At 34.6% G+C, this 12864-nt stretch overlaps 1 protein-coding gene across 1 annotated transcript in view; it reads left to right on the top strand.

The window, feature by feature from the left end:
- Positions 1–317: 317 nt before the first annotated feature.
- Positions 318–12864, top strand: part of RFX3 (regulatory factor X3) — a 309272-nt gene continuing 296725 nt past the window's right edge. Inside the window, exon 1 of the mRNA XM_021715245.1 lies at positions 318–494. Coding sequence (XP_021570920.1) covers positions 473–494 — 22 coding nt within the window. The 5' untranslated portion in view covers positions 318–472. The remainder of the gene's footprint in view (positions 495–12864) is intronic.

Genomic DNA, 12864 nt, shown 5'->3' with positions numbered 1-12864 from the left:
CAGGGGCCTCTTCGCTGGACTCTCTTTGCTGTACTGGAAAAGAGATTTTTTTTTTTTTTTTTAAGTCTCTCTCCTCAATCTTTTTTGGGTTTGTGTGTGTGTGTGTGTGTGTGTGTGTGTGTGTGTGTGTGTGTGTGTGATTTAAACCGGATGCAGGGCATCTGTGATACTTGGGTTAGTAGTTATTGACAGTGCTTTATCCTTCTTGTGGAGATGGGAGGGGTGGCAGTGAGGTTACGTTTCACTTTGATGAACCTCCCTCCCCACAGGAGAGTGTTAACAATTTTCATTGTGATTATGAGACTTTGTGTGTGATGAACAGGGAAAGGACACAAGGAAGCTTTGTGAGAACTCAGTTCACGGTGTTATTTGTGACAGTTATGGTACTTTAAGAGTTTTTTTTTTTTTTTTAATTCTCTTTTCGTTTTCCTTTGAGAGTTGAAATTGAAGTCAAGTTGTTCATAAAGAATGTATGAAGCTTCTCAACTTGAAACGTGTGTATATTTCACTTTCTTTGTGGTTGTTAAGATCTAGGCATGTGTGTACTTAACATATTCTTTTTATTTACTTTTCGGTTTTCTTTGGACAGTGACTTGAACCTGCTCAGGAGAGATAACTTTTTCCTTTTTAAGTTATTCTTTAAAAATATTATTTTTCTCCGTAGATTAGAATACTCATCAGTTCTTAACTTATAATTTCTTGGTTAGAGTTAACCCAGTTTTACAGATCCCCTAAATTTGTTCATTTGCAGCCTAAGTTTCCGTTAAAAGATTGTCATTAAAGAGTTTTGATAATGAATATGTGCTAAAACAAATACGATGTACTATTATCGTTGCACGTATTGAAGCTTTTAATTTACAATTTTAAACTACTTACTTAAATAATCTTTCTAACAGCAAACATATATTGATTTAACTGACAGAGCAGGCTTTGAGTAATGTGACAGTATTAATTATCCTGAGATTGTCAATGAGCAGGTTGGGTAATTACAATGCTATTAAGGCTAATATTTTGAAAAACCAGAATTGAGGTTTTAAAAAACTTTTCCTTTTTCAATTCATTTCTTTAGGAATTGCTATTTTAAGTGAAGACTATATTTTGTTCTGAAAGAAGTCTTTCTCAGCGCACTCAGATTTCCTTATAACTATTCATCCTCTCCCCAAACTGGGATTCATGCAAATCTCTAATACTAACTTGTATTTTTTTTTTCTGTTCAGATGAGTGTCAAATGCCTGAACACTTTTGGACGGTGAAGCTCCTGGGTCCTATAAACTCTCTCTGAAGTTAATAGGAGTTTTGCTGTCTTGGGACAGTTTCAGACCTTATGCCATTTTACATAATAGGTTTTCAGTCAAGTAGATTATATGCTATAATGTTCTGGTTTAATATTTTTATTTTCAGTGTTTGAGTACTTTTTTGAGACATTTCACTAATTATATATATCTCAGATTTCCTTTATTTAGATTTTCATTCACAAGTTGATTTGAGAGCAGAACTTAAACTGAATCACCCATTTTTTAAAGCATGTATATGGGATAAAAGTTGCTGTTAGTACTACTTTGGGCTAAAGTAAGTGGCATTATTCATATGGATTGATTAAATAATAATTAGAAATACTAATAAATGGTAAATTTAAAAATTAAACTCAAGAGTAGATGCTTAGCATTTAGTTTATTCTTTCTGTAATAGTTTTCTGAGGGGGGATTGTATTATGTATTGGTATTCTACTGTATTTACAGTTTTTAGACTAATAGAAATCTGTAAAAGTGATCATGCTCTGAAACTAAAACTATGAAAAAGAAGTCACTTGTAACTTGTTTTGAGTACCTGATTCAATGTATGTCATAATGCTTATCTCAGTCTTTTTTTATTGTTTTGCCTATGAATTAAATGATGTAGGCATAGTACATGTATATGGTAAATTAGAAGTTTTGCATCATTTCCTGATCTTTTTATTGTACGGGGTAGTTATGCTTAATTTTAAAAATACTGTTTTATATTTCCAGTATTCAAACAGTCTTATACTCTACTTAGGTCCTTAAATAAAAGGTTTATAATTTATAAATTTAACATACTTTAATCCTAAATGAAAATTTTTTTACCCTAAAGAAGTTTTTTATGGTACTTTAAAAACCATTAAATAGCAATTAAAAATGAATGAATATTAAATCAAGATGGATTTCATACATTGTTTAAATTATATGTTACTTTTTGGTAACATTTTTCATCATTCTGAGAAAGTTTATATTATGTTGATATTCTCCAACTGAAGAAATCAGGTGAAATATAATGATTTTTGCTTTTCAAATTTAGTGTGTATGTGTGTGTGTGTGTTTAAAAGGGTGGATACAGCAGCAAATGTATGGGAAGAGTTTAAAAAAATAAAATAAAAATCCTCAAAACTTTCCTGAACACTCTAATAGGAATGTTACTTTGTTCTTGGTATTCATAGTGAGACTATGTTACAAGAAATGAGAATACCAAAGAAGTAAACTTTTAACATTTTGAAGAGGCTGCTGGTTATTTTGTTTTTATGTGGAGCACTTGGCTAAAAATCTCTAGTTGCTCACAGTTACTTTAAAAATAAAGTTTCCCTAACTGAATCGTTTACCTTTAACTCTTTGGTATATATTCCTAGTGGCCATTGCAAAGTGGATTTTAAATTCCTCTCTATTCATAGGTGCATAGTGTTCCCATATTTTGGAAATCCAAGATTAAATGGATTTGACTAAATCTAGCTTGTTAGGGACAGATGGCTGCTTTAAACAGGTGTCACTTTCATTTTTTTGTTTTTTAATGCATTGTGTTGGGACTTCCAGTGGTTCACAAAAGGGCTGTCTAAAGCAGGTGGCATCCTTTGCTTTTGTTGTTAGTAAAATCTTTTAGAATTAATCATTTTCCTTGGAAGCGGGGCTTTTTTTTTTTTTTTTTTTAAAGTAAAAGTTTTGAACTACTGGAGATTTGTGATTTAGCTAACATAACTTTATTCTGAATATCAATGTGTTTTTAAGTGGTAGAACTTGCAGATTCTTTCACAAAACACCAAATCTTACAACTAATGGTAAATTCCTTTTGAATCCAGAAAAGCACATAGGAGCACTTTACATACCCAATGAGTCCAATTTATCTGAAGCAAAAAGCCAAGGCTGATTTGAATAAAGTGAAATTTGGTTAACGTTACAGATTAACTTTTGCCATCCAAAACTGAAATACTTTTTTCACAGTATTATTTTAATTTGATGTATGTTGGAAGCAGATATTGTTTTTGTTGGTTCAATATTTTAAATGTTTTCAAATGACAACATTTTCCTGACCTACTTTGATTGCTGCTATTAGTAATTTTTAAAAATGAAAATTGTTTTTAAGCATTAATTATTAAAAATATGTACTAGACTAAAAAAAATCATCCTGTTGATTTCTAAGGTCCATTTTTACTCTGTAATTCTGTCTTTTTTGTGGGAATTTTATATGTCTTATAACAGATGCACCAGAGGGTGCTGTACTATCTGCAACATGAGATTATTATCACTAACAATGTGAATCCATTAGAACACTTGTTTAAAGAAAAAAATTAATTATACTACATGCATTTAAGCATATAATAGCCTTATTTTTATGAAGTTTAAAATTTAATTTACTGTCTTAATTAGTAGTTTTATGTCAAAGCCTATCCTTGTATTAATATATTAGCACAACATATAACATTATCAAGATTGGAATCTGGGCATAGTCTGAATGTTAGCATTATTCCTACAGACATAACATTGATCATCTTATGCAGATATTTTAATCTCAATTTCAAAAACTTAGTTTAACTGGAGAATCATATTGTTTGGCTGCGTAGCTTTATACACTGATTTAGATATTGTTGGCCCATATAAATAATTGTTTAGTCTTACAGCACTTTTATATGGAATAGTTAATGATATGGTTTTAATGGTATAATTATAATTTAAAGTGTAAATGGCTATAGTAGTTATCAGGCTAGTTAATGAACAATAATAAAATAATATGAAAAATTAGCAAGATAAGGCTGTAATCCCAGCATTTTGGAAACCCTACGTGGGAGGATTTCTTGAACCCAGGAGTTCGAGACCAGCCTGGGGAACATAATGAGACCTCGTCTACAAAGTCAAAAGTTAGTCAGGTATGGTGGTGTGTGCCTATAGTCCCAGTTACTCAGGAGGCTGAGGTGGGAGGATCACTTGAGCCCAGGAGTTCAAGCCTGCAGTGAGTCGCGATTCTGCCATTGCACTCCAGCCTGGGAGACAGTGAGACACCCAATTCAAAAAAAAAAAAAAAAGTAAGATGAGATAATTCAGTTATTACTTCATGCTGTTAGAATAGGCTGTTTGGGTTATTTAATTTGAAAGGGAAAGTTTTTGTTTCCCTGCCTTACTCTATGGCACATACTTTTAAACTAGGTCTGATCTTACATTGCTTTCTGTATTTTAGTATTTATTCAGTGGGATGTGAAGAAGAACTGTTTAATCCAGTCTTTTGCTCTACTTCTTGCATCATTGACTCTGACAGCAATATATACAGTACTCTAAAAGACAAATACTGAAATGTAATATCTTCCTCAAGTAAACTTAGAAAGATATAGTTTCATTATACAAATTTTTAAATCTTGATAAATAGTTATAGTAGTTATCAGGCTAGTTGATAAACAATAATAAAATAATATGAAAAATTAGCAATATACTATAATCCCATACTTACCGGCAATCAGCTAATTGTGATATTAAAAAAATAACCTTATAAATCATAATAGTGCATATGTGTTGAAATGCGTCTAATCCAAAACATTAATAGATAAGGAACAATATTTTTAAATACTGTTCTTGCCAGAATAGGCTAGGCATTTAAAAAATATATAGTCCTACAGTTTGCCAGTTCACTTATGCCATTGAGATTTTAACAGTGTATTAGATGACGTTTTATTGTTTAAACATTTTTCTATTTAAAATTTGTTTCATATCGAATTACAAGATGTACTTAATTCAGTTAAGTGAATTGTATTTAGAGTACCAATAAATAGGTACATGTTTTGTTTTTTTTAAATGGATGGAGTAAATATATTGGTTAAAAACACAGTCTATGGAGTCAGATTTCAGATAATCTTACTAGCTGTGTTACCTTGGACAAGTTATTTACCTTCACTTAGCCTCAGTTTTCTCATTTGAAAAATAGGATCAAATTTGCCTGCTTTGTGAGGTTTTTGAGGATTAAAGGAGATAATTTATGTAATGTACTTGGCTCATTATTTGACACAGAATACATGCTGACTTTATTATTTGGGAAGGCTGATATGCTCCACTGGACCATCTCCCCCCTACCCCCCCACCCCCAGTTGGAGTCTGATGCTAAGGCTGGAACGTAGTGTCATGATTACAGTTTGGCTCACTGCAGTCTTGACCTTCTGGGCTCAGGTCATCCTTCTGCCTCAGCCTCCCTAGTAGTTGAGACTACAGGTGTTGGCCACTATGCCTGGCTAGTTTTGATTTCTGAAGAGACAAGATCTTTCTATGTTGCCCAGGCTTGACCATTTCTTTTTCAATGGGTTCAACATTTTGAAAGACTTTAGTTGGGCTTGGTGGCTCAGCCTGTAATCCCGCGCCTTTGGGAGGCTGAGGTGAGTGGATTGCCTGAGCCCGCGGGTTCGAGACCCGCCTGGGCAGCGAGACCTCATCTCTACAATAAATCAAAAAATCAACCGGGCATGGTAGCGCATGCCTGTAATTCCGGCTACTCGGAAGGCTGAGGCGGAAGGATCTCCGGAGCCCAGCAGGTGGAGGCTGCGGTGGCCACTGCACTCCAGTCTGGGCAACCGAGTGAGACTCCAACTCAAAAAAAAAAAAAAAAGAAAGACTTTGCCCATTAATCTACACTCATTAGTAATTATTCACTTTCCGCCACTTTAAAAAAATAAAGCACAGATAAGCTGTCAGTCACAGATTTGAGTTACCATTTGATAACCAGTCTTATCATACTGAATTAGTAGAATGTTAGCCCAAAACTATTAGACTTCTTTTACTATATTTGCATAACTCTCCTGGTCCAGGGATTTCAGGTTTAGAAGTAATAATGCAGTAATTCACATTGTCCATTTCATTGTCCCTTTTATATTTTTCTTTTCACATGCATAAATTCATTTGAAAACATTTTGAGTCCTATTTGTAGACTTCATATTAAGTGCAGTCATTAATTATAATGTCTAAAGATGAGTTTATCAAGGAATTATTCTACAATTTTATAATGTACTGCTTGAAATTGTAATTTTGCTAAGGGTAGAAGAATGTGTTAGGTCACCACTTGTATACCTGCAGCAATAAGTAATTTTGGAATAATTTGCCAGTCTCAATCTTGAGTTGTCAAGTAACCCTGGAACATTATCCAGTATAACATGCAATATGCAATATGGAATCATACAGGAAAAATGTCATATTTGGCTCCCTTTCTTTGGGTGTTAAAAATATTTAAAGTAAGCATTTCAAGTTGGGTGCTGTATCTAAAGTTGCTGTTCAGTAGTTTGTATGTTTTTATTTTTCTTCGAAGCATTTTTTTTTTTTTTAATTTGGAGTCTCACTCTGTCACCCAGGCATTTTTCAGAGCATTTTAAAAATGAAATGCTTTTCTTATTTCGGAGTGATGTAAATAGTCCTAATTTTTCTTAAACTGGAAATGTATTTATACATTTCAGTTGAAAATGTACCTGATATGATGTTTTATTTTTTGCTGAAGCATTGTGTGTTACACGAACTTTTGTGTCAGCTGCTCCCATTTTCCTTGCTCCCATTCTCCCTCCTTTGTATTTTTTTGAGTCAGAGTCTTACTCTGTCGCCCAGGCTGGAGTGCAGTGACATGCTCACGGCTACCCCAGTCTCTACCTTCTGGGATCAGACGATTCTTCTGTCTCAGCCTTTCAAGTAGCTGGAACTACAAACACATGTCATCATACCCAACTAATTTTTTTGATTTATTGTAGAGATGAGGTCTCGCCAAGTTTCCTAGGCTGGTATTGAACCCCTGGACTCAGGCAGTCTTCTCGCCTCTCCCTCCCAAAGCCATTCTTTCTACTCTTGCTAAGTGTTTAATTATATGGTCCCCTTCACATTCTTTTTATAGATAATTAGTGCCAGCATTTAAAGTCGACTGACTCTTAGCTCAGACATTGCCTCTGTTTCCTCTGGCCAGTGAATTTGCCACACATTTTAAAAAGGAACTTTTGGAAAAATTTAGGAAATTGACTTAGATGTTAAGGTTATGCAGTTGACCGGGCTCGGTGGCTCAGCCTGTAATCCCGCACTTTGGGAGGCTGAGGTGAGTGAATTGCCTGAGCCCGCGGGTTCGAGACCCGCCTGGGCAACTTGGCAAGACCTCATCTCTACAATAAATCAAAAAAACTAGCCGGGCATGGTAGTGCACACCTGTCGTTCCGGCTACTTGGAAGGCTGAGGCGGAAGGATCACGGGAGCCCAGCAGGCCGAGGTTTCAGTGGCTGGGAGCAGCCACTACACTCCAGTCTGGGTGACAGAATGAGACTCCGACTCAAAAAAAAAAAAGTTTTTGCAGTCAGACATCATTTAATGACGGGAATATGTCTGGCATTGTTAAGTGATTTTGTCATTGTGTGAACATCATAGAGTACTTACACAAACCTGCTGCACACACAGAGTATATGGTATAGCCTATTGCTTCTTCACTACAAACCTGTACAGCATGTTATTGTACTGAATACTGTGGGCAGTTGTAACACAATGATAAGTATTTGTCTATAAACATAGAAGAGGTAATGCATTGCACTATGATATTTTGGTGGTTATGCTGTCACTGGGTGATAGGAAGTTTTCAGCTCCATTATAATCTTACGGTATCACTTTCATATATGTAGTTCGTAGTTGACAGAAATGTTGTGCAATGCGTGACCATACGTTATTTTTGCCAATTTTAATCATCGATTATTTTCTTACAATTTTTTCCTATCTCACTGCCCTCTTGAACAAATACATAACCTTGTTCCACTAATGATGTAACCAGAGCAAGGTTTTGGTTCAGAAGGCGCCCTCTTAGTCTGGCCTCTGGCTAAGTACTTAAGGGTTAAATCTTTAGTCTAGTCCGTAATTATTGTGTTTGCACAATCATACATGTCTGCCATCACTGACTCTTAGATTCTTCTTTCTTACTTTTATTAGCAGCAGTAATACCCAGCCAGTACTGCTTGTCTTTGCTTTACAGTGCTTGGTCAAGATTTCCAGAGGTTCTTGGTGATTCCTGTTTAGGCAACAATGGGTATGGGCCCAGCTGAGCCCAGGAAAACTAATAGAATGAGGCAGCTGGCCTCAAAATAAAATGCATTAGTTGGTGAGAGGAGACAGATATAATGAGAGGTGGTGGAAGAAGAAAGGAGAGAGGTGGTGATGAGGCCATGAAACAAAGGACTTCAAAAGTGCCGACCAAAAGAGGCAAGAGAAAATAAAGGTACTTAGTCATTAGCTGTCACTAACTGTAAACCTATAGGTCTCAACATCTCCATCTGTAAAATGAAACAGGAGGTCTGTGTGACAAGATTGACCTTGGGAAAAGGGAAATATGCCAATAACATGGAGCCAAGAAATTGGTGTTTCCTTTGCTGATGTTCTCAAAGTGTAGCATGCTCCTTGCCTATTGTTTCTTCTGAGAATGATTAGAATGAAAATCTGAGCCTGGGGCTAGCATAATGACCATACCTATAGCATAGTGTCAGAAGGCTCCACCATTTCAGTGGCTCCTGTGGAGAGCAGTGGCCAAGTGCCCTGATTTTCTCACCCACATAGGAATTAGCTGAGCCTCACAGCTTGAGCTCCTGCTGGAGCCAGCTTCTCTATGTATGTGTGCCAGACAAGTGTCTGACAGTTGGGGCTCCTGCCTGTTGCTCACCAATGAAATATTTAAAACAGGACATAATTCCACAAGTATGTGGATAGGCAATTTGACAGAAAGAGAGAGAGAGGATGAATATGAATGCTTGCTCTTTTGTCAGAAACAATAAAAATTAATTTAGGTTCATGTTGATCTCATTTTTATAAAATTTCCTTTGCAATTATTAAAGCTATTCGACTGACTTTTGAAAAGAGCTAAAATTCTGACAAGGTCTAGGCAAGTACTAGGAGTCTTTAGACTACTTTGAGGCCCTGGTCTTAGAAGCATTGCCATCCTTGACACTAGTATTCTCTTATGTTTTTCCATGGGTATTAATTTCTTTTCTGGATAAGCATTCTTTTAATTCTGGTTTGGTAGAAAAATTGTCTTTTGGTCAAGAAGTATGCATTTTCATAAAATATTCCTTTACCATTAATTTGTTAAGTAAGCATCAAGATTTTAGACATGGCAGTCTAGGACAGGAAACATTTAAAAAATTTTTTATTTTAAAGAGAATTTTTTACATTAATTTAAGTCATATATTCTGCTATATCTCAACTTTTTTTCCTGCCTAATAAGGGAGTGTATGAAAGATTAATCTGTTATGATTGTTTTTGCTTTAAAAATTTTTTTTTTCTAATTAGTCATATTCAAGTTTCTGAACTACATGCAGATTCACATGCCTAAAAACATTAGCATTTTTCATTATAACTGTCATTCTTAAGATGTATCTGGGCCCCTCTCCCCTGTTAATTTTCCTGGGCTTGAAGTTTTGGTGGGGCTGAGAGGTTGAGGTGGGGTTCTGGGGATGTGGGCAGGTGGGAGACAGAATACTCAGGTGATCCAGTATTTCTTTCATATCTCTTTCCTTTCCTACTCTAGTATTGTGCAGAATACTTATACTTCTGTAAGGATGAAGTAATCTTGATGCTTACTTTTTGTTAGTGATTTTTCTCCTAAAGACCGAGTACATCTGTATGTCTATCCATTAGTACATTAGTAGATGTAAAAGAATATTTTTCACTTTAAGGAGCCCGTATTGTGATTTAGTCATGCACAGATTTAGAAAGGTAGGAATAAAAAAAGAAATAGCAAGAAAATCTAGTTCATGGGCAAGATAACAGAAGTGATGCCTTAAATCTACTTTATGTTTTGCTTTGAATAAATGATTATATAGTTATATTTTTTAATGATAGAACCTAGGTTTTCCTCCTTCTATTTCTGCTGGCATTTTAAAGACCAAAGAGTATAATCTGTTACACCAGGCTTTCACTGATTGGCATCTGATTATATCTGATGACAACCTTAAAGATGAGTTTTGATGAAATGTCAGTTTGAGGGTCATTAATTTAAGAAAATGAAAATCTATTGTATTAGTAATCTGAAAATCACCTTTACAACTTTAAATGTACAGAATGTATTTTGATGTACCATGGTGAAAACCCAATATAAGAAATTAATACATAATAAAAGAACTTGATAAACTTAGATTCTTTGTTTTACCACTTGATTATATTGTATGCTCCCTAAAATCATTTTAAAACATTTTTGTTTAAAAAAGTGACTTTGTATTGATAGGATTAGATATAGTAAGAAAAATGGAATTTATCTTAGATGTTGTATTTTTTGTATGTGTGTACGTATGTAGACATTTAGAAAGTCATTGTAATGTACATTTTGCTTGGTGCTGTAGAACTATCAGTACCGTTTTTGCTCACTGTTATTGCATTGCACGTATCTTTTTTTTTCTTTTTCGAGTTGGAGTCTCACTCTGTCGCCCAGACTGGAGTGCAGTGGCCACTCCCGGCCACTGCAGCCTCCACCTGTTGGGCTCCGGCGATCCTTCCACCTCAGCCTTCCGAGTAGCCGGGATTGCAGGCATGCGCTACCACGCCTGGCTGATTTTTTGATTTATCGTAGAGATGAGGTCTCGCTGCCCAGGTGGGTCTCGAACCCGTGGGATCAGGCAATCTATTCACCTCAGCCTCCCAAATGTACGGGATTACAGGCTGAGCCACCGAGCCCGGCTGCATTATACATATCTTAAAGTAGTACTAGGAACGTTTGACATTTCAACCTCAATGCTATTTTTGTTGAGGCAAAGAAAATAGGGGAAATGTTTGATTAAGTTCTTTGAATGACCTTTGTGTGATTTTTGTAAGCATTTTTTAATAGTGTCCTGCATGAGATGGTGATTCTTTTTAGAGGTTACTTTTAGCTAATAAAGACTGTGCATGCTGAAGTTGAATGAAATTATAGTTAAAGACAAAAATTGTGTTTCATTCCAATTATAGGAGGTTAAGATATTGTGCTGCTGGATCAACATTTGATTTGTTTCTTTATTTTTAGAAGTATGCCAGTTTTGAAATTTAAAACCTTTTAAATAATACTGAATGAATGGAGCTGTATAATAGCTGTAGATTTATATTTTAGCAAAGATTTGAGTGCCATATGTCTTGGAAGTGAACTAGGAGTCTTTTATTCTTGAACTTGGAAAGAGATGTATTTTAATATTTTGATTGGGTTAGGTTTGCTTGAGCATTTTGTGAGTTGATAGAAATGCAAATGACCATGGACTGGAAATACAGATAGAATAATTTGTGAGAGGAGGTCATTATAATGATTCTGTTACACTACTCACTTCAAGTCCTGCTGCCCTCGATAAACTTTGAAGTAAAGGCTTTTGAAAAAAATTATATAAGACTTTCCATTAAATTTTGTTTTTGTTAGTTTCCATTACTGTCTGGAATTTCTTAAATGTGCCTTATTAAGTGAGCTTTGGAAGTTCCATTTTACCTTTTGGTTTACAGACCTTGAAAAGAATGCCAACAGATGGCACCCCATGCCCAGAACAACACCTTAATCTGATGGAAACAGATAAAAAATCAGTAAATTGGAGCAGGACCATATAATTGGAAAAACTGGAGTATGACTAGTAAAATGTCAAGAAAAAGAAGTATAATTTCAGGGACTAAATGTGAATCCTAGTTTGCCACATTTTGTATATCTAATAAGATCACTATTACTGTTAATAACATTATTTCTAATATGGCAGAGGCCTAAGAGATAATTGGATAATCTGTAAACTTTTAGTTTTATGTTATTGTCCTTAGCTTTACTTTTTAGTGAGGAATCAAAAGTTTTATGTCAACGTGTACTTAATTCAAAACTATTTTGGTTAATTTAGGAATTCTGAAATGACTTAGCTGTCCATTGGATTTTAAGGAGTATTTTGAAAGAAAAGAGAGAAATGAAGTATTAGATACAAAATTGTATATTCCCAGCTATGTGGGAATATAAGGTTTCAAATTGTAGAGGATTACAAAAATGACAGATGATACTTTGGAATCAATAGGAATAAAAAAGAAGGGTAGGAGGAAATACTAAAAAATAGGAGTTGGATGAAATTAGTAAAGAATTTGGAAATAAAGATAAAATAAGGTAGGATGGCTAAATCAAAATATGAGTGGTGAAATAATTTGTTGAATGAACAATCTTTTTTCTTTTTTAACCTTATTATGATGGGGGATGATGGGGGAAGCTAAGGAAAAGATTGCTCTTTCTTAGTTCCTTTTTGGTTACCACATATCTTTTTTTGTTGTTGTTGTTGGAAATATTTATAGTAAAGCATTGGGACTTTTGACTATTATTATATGGGGTTTGACTACTTCTAGATATTGTGTATAGAAAAGAATTAAGTTGAGATGTTGCATCAGAATTTTTTTGTGATTATTTTGTTATTAGGAATTAATACAATATGTAAAATAGATAAAATTGATATATTCATTTGGGATATATGATTAGCTTATTGGTTATCTGATTAGATTATCTGATATCTAAAGCAGTCTACATTTGGGAAGCCAGTATGTAGTGGTACATATATGTACCATAAATGTTTATATCTTAAAACTTTTTGTATCTTGAAACATTTAAAACTTATGTTAAAGAGGAAATAGCATAATG

The sequence above is a fragment of the Carlito syrichta genome, unplaced genomic scaffold (genome assembly GCF_000164805.1).
Source record: "Carlito syrichta isolate Samal-C Ts95f unplaced genomic scaffold, Tarsius_syrichta-2.0.1 Scaffold306911, whole genome shotgun sequence".
Taxonomy (NCBI): domain Eukaryota; kingdom Metazoa; phylum Chordata; class Mammalia; order Primates; family Tarsiidae; genus Carlito; species Carlito syrichta.
This window is presented reverse-complemented; position numbering and strand designations above follow the sequence as displayed.